At 39.3% G+C, this 21,534-nt stretch overlaps 1 protein-coding gene across 6 annotated transcripts in view; it reads right to left on the reverse strand.

Moving 5' to 3' along the window:
* Positions 1-1,448: 1,448 nt before the first annotated feature.
* The window catches only part of SPTB (spectrin beta, erythrocytic), a 138,647-nt gene continuing 118,561 nt past the window's right edge, over positions 1,449-21,534 (reverse strand). For all 6 annotated transcript variants that reach the window (XM_087713638.1, XM_087713623.1, XM_087713619.1 and 3 more), the window contains 4 exons: positions 7,272-7,534; positions 4,770-4,943; positions 3,101-3,143; positions 1,449-2,053 (listed from right to left, as the gene is read on the reverse strand). In XM_087713638.1, the coding sequence (XP_087569764.1) occupies positions 1,886-2,053; positions 3,101-3,143; positions 4,770-4,943; positions 7,272-7,534 (648 nt within the window). In that variant the 3' untranslated portion in view covers positions 1,449-1,885. The remainder of the gene's footprint in view (positions 2,054-3,100; positions 3,144-4,769; positions 4,944-7,271; positions 7,535-21,534) is intronic.

Below are 21,534 nucleotides of genomic sequence, written 5' to 3' on the forward strand. Positions count from 1 at the left end.
AAAATAAGTTACACTAGCATATCAAATGTAGTTTCAATCTCCCCATTGCATTAATAAGTTTATTGCCTACCGATTACAATCCAGGCAATTTGGAAGAGCACAGCATTTTGAAATACAACAAAAAGCAACTGAAGACTCTAAAACCTTGGTTCTTTGGACCTATATCCAAACTCACTGCAATTTATATTAAGCAGAGAGATGGTTCCCCCTCATGCGTTCTTTTTTAGCTGTAAAACCCGACTTACAGCATCCTTTCAAGTAAGAAAAACCCAGACCTTTCTGTGCATGGTGCTTATTGAATTTGCTCACTCCGGAAGCAATACTTATGAAATGTCCCTAGGTTAAGGCACTTTTAGAATGGTATAATATCATCCCAAACCAAAAATATTAAGTTTAATGAGCCCTAGGGGTTGGATGTTGAAGAGAGAATTAAAGTTTGGCCGGAACTGAAAATCCCCATCAAGAATGGCATACTTGCCAAAAGGCCATTGTAGGAACATCAGTCCCACAGGCCCCTTAAACTCTTAATCCAACTGCATTTCAAAGAATGTTTTCCAATAAGCAATTCAGCTGAGATGCTCTTTGCCTTTGCACTGAATTCGTACTTTAGGTTGGGGGCTTGTGACACTTCATAAAGGTGGGCAAGGAGTATCTATTTTAAAGAGCCATTCACAAACACACCACAACAGACATTGCTACAGAAGAGAGAAGCTGAGGCAAGCGCATGCTCAGCACAACATGTTCCACAAAGGAACAACAGAAGAGCTATTTGCTTCTGGCAAGCTGAGCCAATACAGGATAGATGTTTTTAGAAAGCTTGTAGGCAGGCGTGGCACCTGCAATCTAGTTGCAAAGTGTTACATACTTTGCCATAAAGAATGGAATTGATAAGAATCTCACTAAATAACATGGAACAAAACCCAGGACAGGTTGGTTGCAAGTTAGGCCCACGGAACTCTCTCAATTTAGCTAGTGGGAGAAATGCATAAGTCATATTAGCTGGATTGTGCTCGTAGTGTTCTGTAGAAAGTGAATATGATTTATTTCCTGGGTGCGAATATCTACAAACATCTCAATTCCAAACAATTGAGTGCGCAAGTTTGAATATAGATAATTTAATTTTCTGGCTATACTTTGAACCTACTATGATTATCGGGGATTTTGCCTGCAGTTTATTGGGTGCAGACTGAATGAGTTGAAAACATACTGTGCTTTATGACATGAACAACGTGTGTGGTTAGATTGCATCTCTCCACAACGTGAAGCATTTGGCCTCCAGAAACTCCGTCTTGACAAACTAGCATGAATGCTGAAATAAGCCAGGAGCTGGATGAAGGCATGCTGCCTTTGATCTTCAGAGAGAGGGAGAGAGAATTATTCAACTATTATTTCTAAATTCCATGTGATGATTCTATGCCAACTGGAGATGGGAAAATCGGCTTATAGAATCCTGAGCTTTGGTAGTGATCTGACGATACAAAGAAAAGGAAACTGCTTCAAGACTGCACATTTTCTTTTTCATTATCTTTGGCCTGATAGAACTCCGTTCCACTCCTTTTCTCTATAACATTCCTGAAAAGCCACACAGCATTGTTCTCTTAAACAGTATTTTTCTGGAGTGATGTCCATTTGGTCAGACATCCAAGAATATGCCTCTCCCAGCTCTGTTTTGGAGAAGACGGCTTGTCCTGAAGCAAGGATGCTGCTTTCTTCCCTGAAACATTGGCTTTGGGCCATCTGGGGATATGTGGTGAAAAATGAAAAGGAGGAAGTGAGATCTGTGTGGGGAACAGTGCTGGGTGGTACCAGGGGTGTCCAAAGAGACCTGTGCATGCAGTTTTTCACTATGCACCTTAGTACACAGGCATCCGATTGGAGCACGTGGCTACTTCTTTTTGGGAAAGAAGCTGAATCTCTTCTCTTTATCTTTCTTGGTCAGGTTCACATCTGTAGTGGTGATGGGAGGCAGAGGGAGGCTCTGAGCCTTGGATTTAATGCTTTGGGAGTCAATTATTGCTGTGCTGAATCCCAGGAGCCAGGTGTGCATCTCATCCTGTGTAGCAGGACAAAACGGAAACAAAAAACAAAGCAAATAAGCAAAAAAACAGATTACCCATTTCAGTTGCAAAATACTATCACCAACAAAAATGCTATCACTGCTTGATCAAAAAATGTAATTAGAGTAAGAAATGAGTTTGTATTTAATACACGAGTCCAATAATTTCCTCACAAACATTCCAAAAGCACTGTAAAGTTGTAAACATCCCCTAAGAGGTTAGAATACAAATGAAAATTGAGGGAAATGAAGGAAAGCAAAATACTAAAATTGAACAATAGCTAAGAAATTAGCTGCAATGAGAATGACTGAAGTATATAATACTAATTCTAGGCACACTTACCTAGCAGTGGGTCCCACTGGAACCTACTTCCTAAGACTTACTTTTGACTGTCTTATATATGAAACCATCTGCTTATCCAACCTGCTTTTGAATCTGAAAAGAATAAAACCTGAAGAGAGTCATTCTCTCTGCTTCCTTTTAATTTGAAATCAAGCCCCAGAATAGGAATTATATAAATTTATTTTATGTTCTTCCTCTGCTGGTGCAGATCCATAGAATTTGCAGGTTGAAGAAGCCACCTGATGTTTTTCAAGCAGAAAAATGGGCTGAATATATTTGAAATAAATGAATATACTCATTTTCTATTACCAGAGCTTTAGAGAATAGAACATGACAGAGCTGCCCATATTTGGTATCATCTGTTTATTTACCAAAATACAGAAGCAGTCCGGGGGAAGAAAGCAGGCAGAGAATCAATAATAAAAAGAGCAACACCACTCATTTGAGTGTTCTCTTTTCCAGAGCTGTTCCTGGATAATCAACTCCAATTGTTCAGAAGTTTCCTTTTTTTTTCTTTTCAGAAGAAAGTTTAAATCTATTTTGCCTCCCTCCTATTCAAGTAGGCATGTCCGAATGGCTTTGACGCTGTCAATGTTAATTGATTAGGCACACCAAAGCATTTGAATAGCCAAATAAAACCAATGACCCTTAATCATATAGTCCATATTTCAATATCTGAGAAAAAATATGCAAACACTTACCTCATCTTTGCCATGGAAGAGCCATTCGCTTCCATTGCCGAGTCTGCAAAAGATAACAATTTGAAAATATTGCAGGATACATCTTTTTTTGGGGGGGGAGCTCATGTGCTTTTTGCGCTTCAATGGTGAAAAACTCAGCTGGAGAATATAAATATAGAACATTACACAGTTTAGCAATTAAACCTTCAAGGACTTGGAAGATACCAAAATATCTGATTCAATCACGTCAGTTGTAAAGTCAGCAGCCATTTTTTGTTTTTCCTCAAGAAACCTCCTGCTTCCGGCAAAGCTGTATAGAATCTACAATGAGGAGCAGCAGCAAGAGCAGCAGCCGTGTTTCATGGGCAAAATGCTGCAGAACAATCTTTCAAAAATGTCTGAGCAGGAACTAAACTAGCAAATGTGGCTCAGTGTAAAGGGATAAAGATATAAAAACAAGAGGATCTAAAATGAGTAAAAATGTTTTCGTTTGTTATGAAGGTTGTTGAGGGGGGAGGAAAAAGGATCTTTGGAAGATACTGATCCCTCAGGGTGAAAAGGAGATGTTGGGACCTTTGAGCAAGGGATTAAAAAGCAAAATGTGTATCGTTAACTCCTTTTTATGCATCTATGGAGTGACCACATTTGAAAAATTGTATAGAATTGTATATAATTCTGATCATAGTACTCCAAAATGAATATTGATGAGTTGAAAAAAATGCAGGAAACGGCAGTAAAAATTAGTCTGCAACTCTGCAAGGAAAGGTTCTAATATTTGGGTGGGTTTTTTAAAATTAAAAATGGAAGCATGCATTGTTAAAAAAAAGGATGAACCAGGATATATATTTTTTTGTTCTCATAATAACAAAAATAATCTGGTGAAGCCTATGGAGGAAGATACAGGATAGCCAAGACAGAGGAAGTTCTTGATATGTCATATAAGTTATGGGAACTGCAGCTGCTGCCATATAAAGAATGATACTTAATTTAAATGATTCTAAAATGGGATTTGACATATGGGTGCAACTTAAGGTTAAGATTGTCTAGATGCTAGTTAGATGCTGCTTCCAGGACTGAAGGAAATGCTTGCAGAAAAATCAGCAGGAAAAGCATTATTATCCTTGTATCCACTGTCCATGTGGGAAAGAAAGCCTTGGATTAGAGAGAACTTTGGTCAGTTCCAATGACATATTTTTCCCCCTAAAATTTCTTTTAGCACATTTGTTTTATTGCTTATGAGTAAACATTATCCAGAAATCAGGACTCTCAGAATAACTTTTGTTTAAAAGCATGTATCTGCAGAGTGTAAATGGTATCTTCTCTCTGATAAAACTTGTTTTTTAATTTGCAAGGATCAAAATGACTCCATCCCCAATCTTTGAGTGCACGCTCCAAAATTGGCTGACCAAATATAGTGTGTCACAAAAATAAAACACAAGGGAAATTATATTAATTAATTAATCAATCAATTATATTAATTATATTAATTTAATTTCCCTCAATTTATTCTATATCAGCTATTTTAGTCTGCCGTATCTACTCTTAATCCTAGTCTTACTGAGTTGTAGAAAGCAATCCTTTGCATGCTTTTAAATTAAGGGTGAAAAAGGTAGTCTTCCTCTGAGTTTACCTTTATGACAGTTCCTGCTCTTACAAAACAGTGGACATTCTTAGAGGCAGCCTGCCTTACCTCAGCTTGAAGACATGTTTCTTCTTCTTGTAATCTGCAGCGACTTCACAGAGGGCATTCTTCAGCCGGAAAGGCTCCTCTCCATGGTAAGGCACACCTAAAGCCAAGCTCTTGGCATCCTTATAGAAGGTCAGCTCACTATTCCTGAGCACGCAGTATAATGTATTCCAGGACCTAGCCCAAAGGAAAAAAATATGCCTTATCGTGGGAAAATCAGAATAAATTAAGGAAACAAACTTTTTAAACAATAGTAGAAAATAAACTACACTCCTTCCAATTGGACTGACTTCTGACGAAATTGGCAGGCTTGCACTACATGATTCCCACTTCTCCATATTCAGAAGTTAAATAAATAACATTTGTTTTATTCTTTCCCAGCTGATTTCCGGAATAAGGCAGTAGGGCTGCTCTTATTGTGGATAGTAGTTCTGAGAAAAATGTTATGGGAAGTTTCCAGGTTTGCTTATTTATTATTTTAAAATGCTATTAATTAAATAAAATAGATTATTATTAGGTCAATATTCAAGATCATTTATGAAGACTGATCAATGAGTTTAACAAAACAGTATGTATGGCTTTTTGTAGATGATGGCTGAATCTATTAGGGTAGAAGCCTGGAGGTTTCAAACCTCATTTCCAAACAGCCTTCTGGGCATTCAGACCTTAACTGCACTTCCTGCTTTTGGGTAGTGGCTTGATAGTTCCTGCTGCCATCAATTATTTTCTAAAAGCATCAACTGCCTAACCTTCTTGTACTGAACTGCCTTTTGGGCAATTAAAAGGTCAATAGATAAAAGATGAAATACTTTCTATAATATCAGCTCCTGGGCATATGGCAGAGGGGAGTAGTGACTGGAGCATTCAGCCATTTTTCTCACTGCTAGGAGACAGATCAATCTCAAAAGAGATGAAATTTATTTCTGAAATTTATCTGCAGGCTATTTCATATACAATGGTTCTTGGTGATGACATTAATTTTTACTTTTATTTTTTTTAAAGAACAAGTTCTACAACCAATTTTGTTGTATTTATTTTGTACAATGACAATAAAGATTATACTATACTATGTGAAATGAAAAATATTTTTGCCATTTTACATATTAAAAAGCAAGCATTCAAAGTTGCAGAAGACAAATTGCAGAGCTACCCAAACAACAATTATATTGATGAAAATTTAATTTAAAAAAGAAAGAAATCTAAAAGGATATCTTAGTCAAACCAAACACGGTAATGATTTGTGTTCCCCCCCCTCCCATCTCTGGGGACATGTCAGAAATAAACACTGATGGAGCATGTTTAGGCCATAGTTGCAAGTGGGGAAAGGTGCATAAAGTTTCTGGGTTGTGAGAAGAGCTTGGAGAGGCAGATGAAGAGCTGCAGATAATGTTTTCTAAGACTCTGATATAAATCTATGGATTTCTGCCAGATATAGAAATATAGTTTTGCTCATAATTTATCTCTATATTTATGTGCATTATAGGTAATCAGCATTTCTCATCCGGGGGAGGGAAGTTATATATCATTGCCCTTATTATTTCTTACAATTTGTTAAATTTTTAAATTTAAATAATTTATTTTTTAAAATATAAATAAGGACATGATAAAGAGTCTCTCTATTGGTGCTAATGGTAAGATACATTTCTCAGGAGGGAAAAACTGAATAATTAACTATAAATAATTGTGAGAGTAAAGCAATCAATTGTTAAATGCTTATGGAAAGAAAACACATTATTGCATACAGTATTTAAGTTTGAAGAAAGGAAGATAAATATATGTAGTTAAACATTCTATATCTCTGTTGAAAAATAAACAAACCCTGGCAGAAGGGATTTAAAAGCATAGTGGAGCAGAAGGAAAACAAAAGCCATGACAGAACAATAGAAAGATTCCATGATATAAATTGCCCCATTTAGAGGTTTAGGTAGATCAATACTCTAATATCAATAACCTTTGTAAGGCAGTTAATGGGGCTGGTGAAGTTGAATCTAAGTGGCCATGTAGCCTTTGGCTTTCAGAATATTTTGATGAGGTTAATATGCTTAGCAGGTTTAAATTTTTTTAAAAAAAATTACAGCCTGGTCTTTACTTTCTGATGACATAGCAAAAATGCAATGGCATTTTCTGATCCTTCATGGTCATCTCTCAACTACAACGCAGCAGCATTTTCACTTGGTAAGTCTAAATGTTTGCATAGGTTTAGGAGAATGGTGGGAGCTACCTCAGCTTCCCCAAGCAAAGCTGCCAATATCTTGCCTTTCTGGTTGGCAACTGTGACTTCAGGAATTGTGGCATCACTAAGCTTCTTTAGTGCAGCTGCCTTTATCCACAAACTCATACTGAGGAAAATCCCATGCATATCCTACTCTTTTCGCTACATTGTAAAACAGAGAGAGGGAGGGAGGGAGGGAGGGAGAGAGAGAGGGAGAGAGAGAGGGAGAGAGAGAAATTCTTCCAACATGGGACTTGAAAACAGATCAGAAGCTGGACAACAATTGTATGTACCTGTTGGAAGCCCTCTTGTTAGGTGCCTCTAGGTCATGCTTCCTCCCCAAGTAACCTTCAAGTTGTACACTGTGAGATTTATCCATCTGTGCTGGGAGGGTTGCTGTCTCATCAATTTCACTCACAGGGGTCTGGACCACTTTAAAAAGAGATTCCTTTGTGGACATTTCTTCAGTGTCCACATTGATCTCTGTCTCAGGCAGTTTGTCTTCAGGCAGCTCTTCTGGTGCTATATCACGACCTGTTTCATCATCTTGCGCCTGCTGTAAACATGAATATGAGAGAAAGCTGAAGTAAAACCAGGAGCAATGCTGGGATTAGGGGTTAAGGATGGCCCATGCCATTCCCCTGAAGAACCTAATTCTTCACATTATCCCAAATAGGCTGTTATGATTGTACACTTATCTCAAAGAACAAACAATGAGTATATTTCAGAAAATGCCCTCCTTTGCCTGAAACCGACTCATATGGAATATTAGTCCAAATATGATAATTGTTCAGGATTACTCTCTCCTTAGGATACTGGCTTGTAATGTGCTGGATTTTAAATCAGGGTAGAAGCACTTAAAATATACTCCGTTCCCAAAGCATTTTTTCAGATGTTATGAAATCATCCTGATTCTTTCTGATAACCCTTGAGTAGCATGAGGAATCTTCCTATAAGAGAGGAGACAAGCTTGTAGTTCCACTATATAGCAGCATTGTTGCTCTGTGACTGAGTCCCCTTTTGCATCTTAAATACCATAGCAGAAGAAAGAGGTTGCTTAGGTATAGTCCTATATCCCCATGACACTGTCTTCATCTCATTCTTGCTCCTGAGTGAAAGAAGCCATCAGTAAACTCCAATAGCTTGAAGATTTATAAAATTGGATCAATCAGGTATACCCTAGGATGGGAACGACTGGTACTTATTAGTCACTTCAGGTTGGTGCAGCCTATCTTTTCTCCTTGTGTCCAAGATACAATGCTCTATTGTCATTTTTTGTGCGTGTTTTTCCCCTATGGAAGAGGAAAATATTCATAGCAGCTCCCTGCAGTCAACTTTTGGTGACCTTCTTCATGATTAACTCATCTGAAACAAACTCATGCATGCTAAAGCAGGAGAGCCATCTCCTGTAGACCTTTGCAGCTCACACAAACCTACATCGAGAGAATGGCTTCATTCTCCGTGCTCCACCCCCCTCCCCAGTTTTTTGGTAAGTTTTTCTGGAGTGTATCTTCATGCAATGTTACAAAAGATTATGAATGCTTTTTTTTCCTCATTCCAATCTGTTTCCAATGAATTTGAGGGGGTTACAGCATCTTTATATTGGAGTCATGCAGGGGTGGGTTACTGCCGGCGTTACTGCCGGTTCACAACCCACGCGCCAGATGCGTGCTGCGTGCACATGCACTATTCAATGTAAATTGTTCTGCACGCATGCCCAGAACAATTTCCAGTAAACTGCGCACGTGCAGTCACTAAAATCCAAAATGGCGGCAGCCAAGCAGCAGCAAGGGAATCAGTTCAGGGGCGTGGAAGGCTTGGCTCGCTTCCGGTTCTGCGACCCAGGCCTGAATTTCACTACTGGTTCTACCGAACCGACAGCAACCCACCTCTGGAGCCATGGATGTAGAGATTAATTGCTCTTAAATGTGGCAGCCTTGCAGATTAGCTTTAAGATTAGCTGCCAACTAGGAGGTGCCTAATCAGGTGATCTGCTGCTCATGTCTCCATCAGCTTTCTGTGGGGGTTTTGTTTTCTTCTGCTGGAAGGGTAGAGGCATATCTTTGTACATTTGAGTGTTTGTGCGTGAAAACAAAAAGTGGCTTGTTTATATGAAAGAGTGCCCTATGTGCAGCTAGCTGACCAGTGAATGTGGTGCCTTATTTTATTGGCAATTAATCTAATACATTTAATACTTTTTATAAATCTTGGACTGGTATTTTTCCCAGGGTGTACGCACACACACAGTTTGTATCTATGTACATATAGGTATGTAATATGCACACATTCAGAAAGGAGGATTTCCGGTAGTGGTTTAATGCACAGTTTGCAACCCTAGATTGACAAAACGAGGAAACTGGGCATTGCAAGAATTTCTTTCTGTGTTTATATTTTTCTTTTGTCTGCCCTCCCTTTTCAGAAGAAATCATCTTAAATTCATGGTCATTTTCCTCTCAGATAAATACAGTTTATATTCTGAAAGATAACATTCTATTAAATAACACTAGACTGCTATCTCTTGAGTGAAGGGAAAAAATCCTGCACATAAAAACTGAATAAAATTTAGTTGAGAGCCCTTCTAATGCTAATTCTCTACACTGGTTACTTTGAAGGTGCCATCATGTTATTGCACTACCTATATTGTAATCTGTACCACACATTTTTTTTTCTGACTAGAGGTTAATTATAGGTCTCAGAAATGCAGCTCTTTTGATCCTAAATTGCACTTGTTCTAAGATAGCTCTTCTACAAAGCCTATATAATACCAGTGGAAATGGCTATTTCAAACATTTGGCTTCCTAAACTCATGGTAATGCTGGGACAAAATAGGTATCATATCTAGCAAAAAAAAGAAAGAATTCTTGTTTAGAAACAAGATGGCCCAGAATGTGCTCTATGTGCGATTGGTTAAGATGTTTTAGTGAAGACAATGGTAGGGAACATCCATATCACCAAGCTAAAATATGGTGAACTAGTTCAAGTTCAATGTACCCTGCAAGTATAGGTAAATTATGATAAATTATGATTCACAATGTTGGTGAAGCCCAGGCAACTGGATTAATGCACTAAACCATGAGCTAGCGGGTAGGAATTATGTGCACCTAAATAAAGGTAGTCCTTGACTTATAACTATAAATGGAGCCAGCATTTCCATTGGTACAGTAAGTTGATTGCTAAGTAAGTCGTGCCTGGTTTTATGTTTTTTTCTACGGTTTTTATGTGAATCACTGCAGTTATTAAGTGAATCATGAGGTTGCAATGTGAATCTGGCTTCCCTCATTGACTCTGCTTGTTGGAAGCCATCTGGAAAGGTTGCAAATGGCGATCACATGACCCCCAGAGGTTGCAGCGATCATAACCACCAACACATCACTTTCCAAATGCCCAAATTTTGATCACATGACTGTGAGGAAGTTGCAATGGTCTTAAGTGTGAGGACTGGTCTTAAGTATTTTTTTTCAATGCGTTGTAACTGAAGAGTAGCTAAATGAATGATTGTAAGTTGAGGGCTACCTGCATAGGTAAATTATGGTTTACTATAGTTCAATTAATTGTTTCTAGCTTGTAACCATGTCCTTCACTATCTCATCTTCTGTTGGTAAAAGAATTATGTCATGTTTTGTATTTCTCTACAAGTAACAATGCATGAATTAAAAATAAGTGGAAAGGAAATGTTTATATCCTATCTTTCTTTCTATCAAACATTAACAGGAAATGTATTAAGCAGCATTGGATCAATGTCAGTCAACATGTCTACAACATGTTGATTTGATAGTCTCCCCCTTCCCTAGAAATGCTACTAGGACAGCAGTATTGCAAGATCTTTATGAAAAAAAACTTTCATACCAGCTTTACCCAACAATTTTCTGGATCATTTGCAGATAGTATGACAATTATATTGATGCAAAATACAAATTCTAGTGCTGATATCTAGTGTAAGTTGTGGGGTGTTTGCGTTATAGTTTGCTTTAAACTTATTGCATTGGAAACTACTATGAGAGCATTATGCTAGATTAAAAAATAAACAAATCTCTTAAATAGATATAGACAAGTTAAAAAAAGAAATTTCTATTGACGCTTATAACACTGAATTCTACTTATATCAAATCTTTGTGTCAAAGATGGGGAATAACTGACAGTTCAAGGTGCACAGTTTCCCACTAGAGTACAGAATGCAGCTCTAGCAGGGCCAAAATTTCTTCTACTTGCCTCCCAGATACAATGTTCAATCTTTTCTTTCTTCATTCAGAAATCTCATTCTAGATTTGTTAAATTATATTCCCCAAATTTGGAATGTCTCAATTTGTAAAGAACTCTAAGATATTTGTTTATTTATTCAAATTTATATAACAGGCTGTTCGGAAAAGGATGAATTATATTGTACGGTATATTCCTGGAACAATGTGCTAGAGGCTAAAAGCTAACCTAATGAAATGGATCAACTCCATTTTTGGATTATTTCTATTTTAAAAGAGAGGAAAACCAGATAATACAATTCCATATAGTCTAGCTTCAGTTCATTGTTAAGAACTGAATCATTTAGGATGATACTGAAAAAAGTAATATAACTGAAAGATCTGCTATTTTTGTTATTATTCTTCCTTCTTAGTTTTGTTTACTTTTTTTGAATCCATTTTCCTTTATTTTAAACTAGCTGTTCCCGGCCACGCATTGCTGTGGCCCAGTCTGGGCATAGTGGGGCGGCTGGTGGGTGCTGCCATTGGTCAGGACTCGGGGCTGCTGGGCCCGGCGAGGCTGGTTGGGGGAGACGGCGCCGGGGCTGTCAGCCTCGTGGAAGTTGTTGAGCATCTCCTTGGAGGAGCTGCGCTCGGGCTCCCCCAAGTCAGTGGCCCAGGAGAGTGAGATGTCCAGGATCTTGGAGGAGGAGAAGTCCTTGGTGTGCCGCCTCACGGGACACCCAGGGGCTGCCCCAGCCCCGCTGCACCTCAGGCTGACACCGCTGCCCCGTCGGAGCCGCCTTGGTGAAGCCGTAGCTGGCTTGCTGTGAGGGGGAGTGGAGAGCGCGCGTGGCCAGCTGGGCTGAGGAGACACTCTGCTTCTGTCTCCTCTGGAGAGTGGAAAGGGGAAAGGGTGCGGCCGCAGCCCAGCCACACATATAAAGGAACTGTCGTGACAAAGCTGGAGAGAGGCCAAACTGTTCCGAATATACTATACTCACTAAATGAACGCTATGGTAAACGACACAACACAATGTCACACAAAATAATTAAATCAAATTGAAAATAAATTGAGATCTATGAAAATTCAATATAACAATGCAATCGGAAACACTGAAATGGAATCATGAAATATTTAGTATAGCGTGTGTTGCTTTTACGTCCACCAGATGGCGCTGGAAACATTGAAATGGAATCATGAAATGTTTAGTATAGCGTGTGTTGCTTTTACGTCCACCAGATGGCGTTGGTTTTCAAAAAAGCATGTTTTTACAGAAAATAATGTTTTACTATGTAATAGTATATTACATGACATCTATGTAATATACGTATATAAAAACATTCACGTATTCGAATGCAACGTTATGTCAAAATTTCAAAGCAATCAGTGAAGAACTTTCGGAGATTAGCAATTTTGAACAAACAACCATTACATTTTTATTTATATAGATTAGGCTTTTCTACTATAAAACATATAATCGCTGGTAATTATGCAGTAGTTCTATGTTCTTTTTTAAAGTATATAGTTTTGCATATAGTATATAATTAGTATACAAAAACATTATTAACCACTATGGGATTTCCCCCCAAGAAAATGTAATTGTAATATTTTAAATACTTTTTAAAATTATTTAAAAAAATTATTTAAAATTGGGACATTAGAGATTGAAGAGGAAAGATTGATATTGCAGAGGGGCAGTTAATATACATAAATCTTACATTGCTATAATGCCCAAAGAGCCTAAGCTTTAGCGATGGGTTGCCAATTTTTTTACTACTGGTTTGGGCATGCTCCTGCATGCGGTTGCGGGTGGGCGGGTGGGTGGAGTCTCTCACCACCGCTACTACCGGTTCACCTGATTCGGGCAGAACCGAGAACAACTCACTTCTGCTAAGCTTGGATAGGATCATCTCAGATGCATATTTGGAAATTATTTAATGAAAAATAGGAAAGGGAAATGCATCTTCATGCAATCAGTTTGTTAAACCCACAATGCGCGCATTATATACAAAGCCATAGTGAGATTATGAATCAAGGCATGCATTTCATCCAGAGGTGATATTCAGCAGGTTCTGACCAGATTTTACAGTATCCTTCCCCTGCTATGTCTACCAAGCTACGCCCACCAAGCCATGCCATGCCCACCAAGCCACACCCACAGAAGTGGTAGTAAAAGTTTTTGAATCCCACCACTGATTTCATCTCTTCATAAGAAAAAGTGCTCAACAAGACTCAGAGCCAATCTTGATCCTGCTTTTTACTGCTGATTTGCGAGTATAATATTCATATAAAATAAGCCTCATTACATTCAATAGGACTTGTGTTCAGGTGAGCACATACTATACAGAGTTATAGAACTTGCCTATTTATATTGCACATATAATATGCAGCAGATCGATGCTTAGCGATCCTTTCCATTGCTGTCTGTCTCCCCCACATAGCCCACACTGGCTATGGAATATCCTCTTAGAAACATCTCCTAATGCTGTCCTCATTATTCTTCTAGCAGTAGATAGGTAGTGCCTGATGTTTTTAATCTTCTTTATATTTCTGCTGCTATGTTTATTATATTTGTGATACTTATAAAACATTGTGGCATTGTGGCAGCCTGAGCTGCTTTTAGGTGACTGTTTAATTTCTGTCCTGACTGGATTTCATTTGTCTTTTAATGTTATGGCATGGAAGAATTATATGGGCCTAATAATATTTAAGGATAACATCAAACAAAGTAGTGCATTAAGAGAGATTAGGGTCAAGGATAATGTGCTCAACAGTTTCTCTTCCAGATCCAGCAAATAGACTCCACAAGTCAAAATGGGCTTTTGTGTTGTGCCAAAGAAAATGGTCAGTTTTATTTATTTATTGGATTTGTATTCTGCCACAATCAATATGACTCTCAGAGAATTTCCCTAAAGGAAATCACATCTTGCTTTGGACTCAATTTAACAAGATAGATGTGTCTTTTTATTGTGCAGGGAGAAATTCATTACAATGGGGTGAGCTCCTGTTCCTGTCCAAGCTCCTACCCATCTATTAGTTTGAAAGCATGTAAATGTGTGATTAACAGGTACCACTTTGGTGGGAAGATAACCACATTTCCGTGTGTCTTTGGCATATAACCATGCTGGCCACATGACCACAGAAAATGTTTCCGTACAACGCTGGCCCCCTCAGCTAAGAAACGGAAATGAGCACCATGCTCTAGAGTTGAACATGACTGGACAGGGAAACCTTTATATTTACCATTCTAGCTAACTCATTTGCGCCTCTGGTTTTCTTGTTACAACTAGTTATCTTGGGAGCACAGCAATGAACTAGGAAAACCATGGCTTGACCAAACTTCATTATGTATTGTATGTATGTATGTATGTATATTTGTGATTAACTTTACAGCATGTAGAAAATGGCTTACACTTGTTGCTCTTTTTGTGATTTGCAGAAATTCTAATGTACTGCAGGTAAAAACTGTAGGTAAAAGAAATGTAATTTCTACAAATGCCATTTCTGGTAACCACGTTAACAACGATAGCATTGTCTGGTTGGAAGCAGAGCAAGATAAAAACCACAGAAAGTATTTGATGGGATTGGTAATTTCACAAATAGGTGTAATTTAAGATGTCTCAGAATAAGAAATGTTATAGAAGAGATAGAACTGTAATTCAAATGGACAGAAGAAATCATTCAAATGGACAACACAGAAGATTAGCTTTTTTAGAAAAAAGTTCAAGACAGGCCCAAAAAAACCTAGCAAGATGGAACTAGAAGAAGGTTCAAGATTTTTGAAACTTAAGAGTATCCTGCAGAAAGGAGGAGATAGACAGGAAGAACTCATACATGGATAAAGAGAGGATGCCTTAGAAGTACAGCCTTCTAGATGTCTGTTAAAGACACTCTGGTGAACTAAGTAAAAAAAGAAAAATGGACAAACAAATGTTACTCTGAAGGGCTGAGCAGAGCAGGATATAGCTGGAGATTTTAAGAAATGCAAAGAAAAATCCCAGGATTTCATAAGCAAGTTATGTAAAAGAGCATTAAATGACTAAGGAAGAAGAAATAAGTAGGGAAAGTTAACAGTGAGCAGAATTAGCAGTGAGAAGCATAAAAGCTTACAGAGGATTAAGCAACATTCCCAGTTTCCAGAAGCTACATCAGCACCCACTGAACAAAGAGCTACATAGACAAAAGCTGTCCCTGCCCTTTACAGGAACAGACTGATAAAGGTTTGCCCAGGTGGAATGCCTCTGCTTAAAGATGATATGATTTGCTTCCCAAGTGTAAAAGGGATACTGCCCAGGAGTGAAGAGATGACCCACTTTGTTGTAAGTCTACGACAACTCACCACACCCAACTTGCCACAGGACAACTCGCCGTGAGACAAGAGTTACATTAATATTGAAGAAATACTGTAATAGAATCATTAAAGAAAGAACGCCAAAATGAAATGTGAATGACAAAAATTAAAATATTTTTAACTATTTTAAATAATTAAATTGAATTGTTGAATTGTCCCTCGGTGAGTTGCCCCACGGTGAGTTGTCTATGGCGAACTGGCTGCAGCGAGTTGTCCCATTCTGGTCTGTTGTTTTCTTATCCAAGTATTGCGGTAGAGCTGGTATTCCAATAGGGTGGATCAGTTGTGATGTATTGTCTGCAGGACTTACTAAATTATTACGTGGTATTATGAGATGGGGACAATGGGGAATAGAAGATGTTCTTGGAGCAAATATTATAAAAGTACAATCTGTTGTGGAGAGGCATGATGGGAGATTGCAACTGGTTGAAGTGCAGGTAAGCAAGGGCAGGTTGGTGGTTGGCTGGGAAAAGGAAATTAGACTTGGAGACTGAGGTGAATCTGTTTTTGGTAGGTTGTCATTTCTTCAAAAGAGCAGGTGTGGAGCTTGGGAGTATTTCTTGATTCCCAGCCATCATTAGATTTGCAGGTGATGGCAAGAAGTACATTTGCACAAGAATGATTAGTGTATGCCAGCTGTGTTTATTCTAGAGCCAGTTATCATTTTGCACTGTTTATCCATGCCCTCTTCACCAGTGCAACATACTGTACATCCGACTGGTGTAAAATGTAGACATCTGGGTTCAGGGTATGGGCCATATAATGCCTGTTTTGAAACATCTGCAGTAGCTGTCAATTGCTTATTAGACATAATTTAGGTCCTGGTTTGAACTTTAAAGCTATAAATGGTGTAGACTTGACTTTCAGAGGAACTATTTCCCCTGCTATTAACCTGTTCACTTAATTAGATCAGCAAGCAGGCCTTTTTGAAGATGTCCCACATCTAATTTATGGGAATATATCTTCTCTGTGTGACCCCAAGCTAAAGAAGTGCACTTAGTTTCCACTGTCCTGGTGTTTAGAAAAATAATAAAAATGTATCTTTTTTTTACCAAGCCTTTAACCTATTTTAGTTTTGTCTTACTCTAATTCCATTTTTTATGAAGCTTTATAATTTGCCTTTTAAATTGGTGATAGGACATCAATGGGAGCAATGGGAAATGCATGCAGACCACTCCTTGGCTTAACAGAAGGCATACAACTTTTGCTAAAGTTTATGAAATTTGTTGAATGTTTCAAAGGTATCAAAAGTTAGCAAAGTCCAGAAAAAGGCGACAAAACTTGTTGTGGGTGAGTTGCTGGTGTAGTTGATGGTTGTGTATCTTGCATAGATAATGAAGAAAATGTATCAATGATCACACTATTATGGGAAAGTAAGGCCAACCCCTGAAGCTTTGATTATTTTTTCATCCTTTGTCAGATTCACAGAATTTTACAGCAATGCAGTCACCATCTTCTATTCGGAAACCTCCAGTTTTTGTCCATTGCTGATGCTGATGCTTTTCAACATGATAGAGGGAATCTATTAAAAAGGGGAAAAATGAAATTGCTGGATTTTTTATTTTTGATTGATTGCACTTGGAACCTTCAGCCTGGGAGTATCCAGTGTATAATAGGTTATTCCTCAAAAAGAAATGACCTGTGCTTCTCAGTGGAAATATGAATGCAAAGAGTTATAAAATACTCAGACACACCATTGTCTTAGAGGAAATATAGAACGTAGATGAAGTGTGTGCCCTCATAAATACAAGATGAAGATCTTCATGGCTAAATAATGTCTTCAGAAGTATCAACTGTGACTTTGAAAAACAATGTAAAATTTATTACTTGCATTTTGTTGGTGGTGCATGTGGAATTTTTGCCAGTATAATTTTGAACTTAGAACAGAGTTGGAAGGGACCTTGTTGGTCATCTAGTTCAACCCCCTGCCCAAGCAGGAGACCTTACACCATCTCCGACAAATGCCCATCCAATCTCCCCTTGAAAGCCTCTAGTGATGAGTTCTCACAACTTCCAAAAGCAAGTAGTTCCATTGGTCGATTGCTCTCTGTGTCAGAAAATTTCTGCTTATTTGATACATCTGAGCTGTGATGCTCCCCCTCATACTAAAAAAGTTAATTTATCTGCTGTAGAACTCCTCCATTGACTATATCTATGACAAGTATACAAAGTACATTGTCAGGATTGCTAATAGAAGAAGTCCCAAAATACATGTGCAGAGTCTTAGATTTGAGACAGAAGAACTCCAGAGATTTGAGATATCTCCAGTAGAAGGCCAAATGGATATACCAATCAAGACAAAGGTAGGATTTGCTAGGTTTTCCTATGAATGAGCCTCCTGGACCCCATGATGTTTGCGGCTAAGCAGCAGAAGAAGTATCTGGAATTTTGGATCATGTCAGGAATGCAATATTTAACATGATGGTGAAGACAATGGGAGACAACTGAGGTTATTTTCATGATTGCATGGTGTAGTCTGTTTTTTGCTTTCTTTCTGAATCTTCTGCTCTGTGCTAGACACCAATTGGATCTGTGAGTGGTGGCTGGGTGTGTATAGGGGTTGTGGTAGAGTGACTGGCTGATGTGAAACCCCTTCCCTGAGGAGGCCCTTTGCTTCCCTGCTGGTAGCCTTGAGGAAGAATGAAGATTCCGCTGCAATCTGTTGGCTACGTACCAAGTGCTAGACTGAGTTTCCCATTATGAATGGAGAATTGCTTTCTTCTTCCGGTGTGAACCCAGAGTAGGAACTGGGGTGGCGGTGAATGAGAAGGAAACCCCCTTCCAGTTGGTGGGAGCAGAAGTGGAAGGGTTCTGTGAATGCCAAGGTATATGAGTGCACAGTCTGGGGCCTTGGCCACCACACAATAAAGGAGCGAAAAAGGCTTTGGATTGAATCACACTCACGCAACCTCTCCCCTCTCATAGAACCCTTCACTCCCCATGGCTTATGGATGAATTGAGGGAGATGAAATGAGAGGAGATATTTAGAGTGTTGCTGGTACTCAGCAAGGGATGAACTCCACCAAAGGGGGTTACAGCTACTATAAAGGCCTACCTCATGGTAGTTAAGGGCAGCAAAGCCCCAGTACGGGTAGACCTCGACTTAGAACAGTTCATCTAGTTACCGTTCAACGTTACAATTGCATGTGACTTATAACCATTTTTCACAGTTACAACCTTTGCAGCATCCCCATGATCATGTGATCAAAATTCAGATGCTTGGCAACTGCTTCATATTTATGACGGTTGCAATGCCCTCGGGGTCATGTGATCCCTTTTTGCAACCTTCTGACAATCAAAGTCAATGGGGAAGCCAAATTCACTTAACAATCAGGTCACTAATTTATCAACTGCAAGGATTCACTTAACAACTGTGATAAGAAAGGTCGTAAAATGGGGCAAAACTCACTTAACAAATATCTCATTTAATAATGGAAATTTGGGGCCCAATTGTGGTTGTAAGTCAGGGGTGGTTCCAGCAGTCACTACTGCTGGTTCGCTCGTGGCCGCGCGGTGCACACATGCGCAGTGCAATAAAAATTGCTCTGTGCATGAGCAGAAGGAAAAAAATAAAATGGCAGCAGCTACGGCACTGCCCAGAGAACCAGTTCAGGATCATGGTAAGCCTGGGTCGCTGCTGGTTCCAGCAACCAGGCCGCCAAAGCACTACCGGTTCTCCTGAACCGGTCCGAACCGGTAGGAACCCACCTCTGCTGTAAGTCGAGGATTATCTGTACAACTCTGCCCTTATTTCATTAACAGATAGTAATCCTGTGTCCTTGTTTAGAGTAGCATGAGGCCTCTCGGGTGGGGTGGGGGGCTCAGAGAACCTCTTACAGAGGCATGTGGAAGAATCTATTTAGCATCTGTCAAAGTTGCTTGGATTCACTCGGGAGTTGGACATGGCCTTGTTATAGGTCCGAAGGAGATGCCTGGTGGAGGGGTGGGGAAGACTTGCCTGGTTATCTGGAGAATGTTCGAACTTGTCGAACTCAAGGAGGTGGGCGAGGTCCTCAGGGTTGTGCATTAACCACCTACAGTGGCAGTGGAAACTAGGAATTTCTTCGCACAGCTTCAGGTTGTGCATCAATTGTGCTGGTTCTTGGCTTGGAGGGTTCTGCTGACAGTCATGCTCTAGTCACCTCCTGGAGTATTATAACCTGTTCTATATGAGATTGCTCTTGAAGGGTATCTTAAATAGCATCTTAAAGTGTCACCCAACCATCTTTGTGTCAACAGTAATGAAGACAGATTTTATATGGCCTCATTGATAATTGGCTAATGCACATCCTTAGTGAGGAAAGGGCATTAGCTATGAATTCTATCCTCTGAATTTCTTTTCCTCTTCCATTTACAGAATAAATTCTGTTTTTTTCTGGAGATGTAAGGATGCTATTCTTACCAACAAATTATTCCACTGTATTTTCAAGAGACACAGTAGTCCTACAAAACTTACAATTGTGTGAAGTTTGTATAGACACCTTTATATGCATATATTTACATATATAAATAATTTTTGGAATGTAGGTTTCACAGAGGACAATCCAAATAGTGTATCATGCAAATAGATTACTGAACTAATTTGAGCACCATCTCTAGAACTTCCCAAGCCAGTTATAATAGTTTCTTTCCAATTATTTTTGGCCCAAATCATTTTCCTCTTGATGGTTCTGATTTAAAATAAAAGTTCCTTTCAAATAATAAGTATTTTTCAAACATACTTGTTATTTTTTTGTTTTAAACACTCAAAATAAGATTTGTACAATTCACTGAGATGTATGGGAGCACTGACCAGAAGATGAAATGATCAATCATGCTCTTAATTTTTTCAATTTAACCTGTTGCTGACCTTTGTCTACTACTATGTTGCACAAACTATTATAGGAAAGAGAGTCGAGGTGGCGCAGTGGGTAGAGTGCAGTACTGCAGGCCACTTCAGCTGACTGCTAGATCAGCAGTTCAGCGGTTCAAATCTCACCAGCTCAGGGTTGACTCAGCCTTCCATCCTTCCGAGGTGGGTAAAATGAGGACCCGGATTGTTGTTGGGGGCAATATGCTGACTCTGTAAACCGCTTAGAGAGGGCTGAAAGCCCTATGAAGCGGTATATAAAAATCTGCTATTGCTATTGCTATTGCTATAGGAAAGGGAAATCACAGAATTTGTTAATTTTTTCTTTCCCACAAGAACAGCTACTTTTTTTTTCATGCAACAACGCAACAGACATGATGAGTATTGGCATGATCTAATATTTCCCTTTCCAGGAACACATCCTTTAAGTTTTGCTGTGATGGATTCTGGCAACCTCCCACTCATCTTAGTTCAGGAGTGGGTTCCTGCCAGTTCTAACCTCTTCTATAGAAGAGGTTCCACAAACCTACAGTGCCGTTTAGAACCAGTTCCAGCTCCCTCCCCCGGCCCATCATCAAGATGAAGAGCAAGAGAAAGAATTCTGGGAGTTGAAGTCCACAAATTTTAAAACTGTCAAGTTTGAACACCCCTGGGGTTTTTTTTCTAAAAGGTTAGGGGTGCAAGGGTCATGTAACTTGATAGCTTTAAGACTTGCATACTTCAATGCCAGAGTTCCTGAGCCAACATGACTGGAGGAGGAATTTTGGGAGCTGAAGTCCACAAGTCTTAAAGCTGTCAAGTTTGAACACCCCTGGGGTTTTTTTCCTAAAGGTTTAGGGGTGCAAAGGTCTTGTAACTTGACAGCTTTAAGACTTGCGTGCTTCAAATGCCAGAGTTTCTGAGCCAACATTTTGGTTGCTAAGCAAGAGTGTTGTTAAGTGAGTTTCACCACATTTTACAAGTTGGCCACGCCCATCCAGTCACATTGGTGGCAAGCCATGGCCACCTGGTCCCATGGGTGGCAAGCAGGGGTGGGTTTCAACCGGCTCACGGCGGTCCCTGCGAACCGGTTGGTCGGCGAACCTGGAAGTAAGTAACTTCCGGGAACGGCGACTGGCCCACCCGCCCGCCCACGCTCCTTACCCGGTTTTGACGAGTTCTGCGCTTCCACGCATGC

This window comes from Thamnophis sirtalis, unplaced genomic scaffold, assembly GCF_051295495.1.
Source record: "Thamnophis sirtalis isolate CommonGarterSnake01/CBP01778 unplaced genomic scaffold, rThaSir2_p1.2 scaffold_1, whole genome shotgun sequence".
Lineage (NCBI taxonomy): Eukaryota > Metazoa > Chordata > Lepidosauria > Squamata > Natricidae > Thamnophis > Thamnophis sirtalis.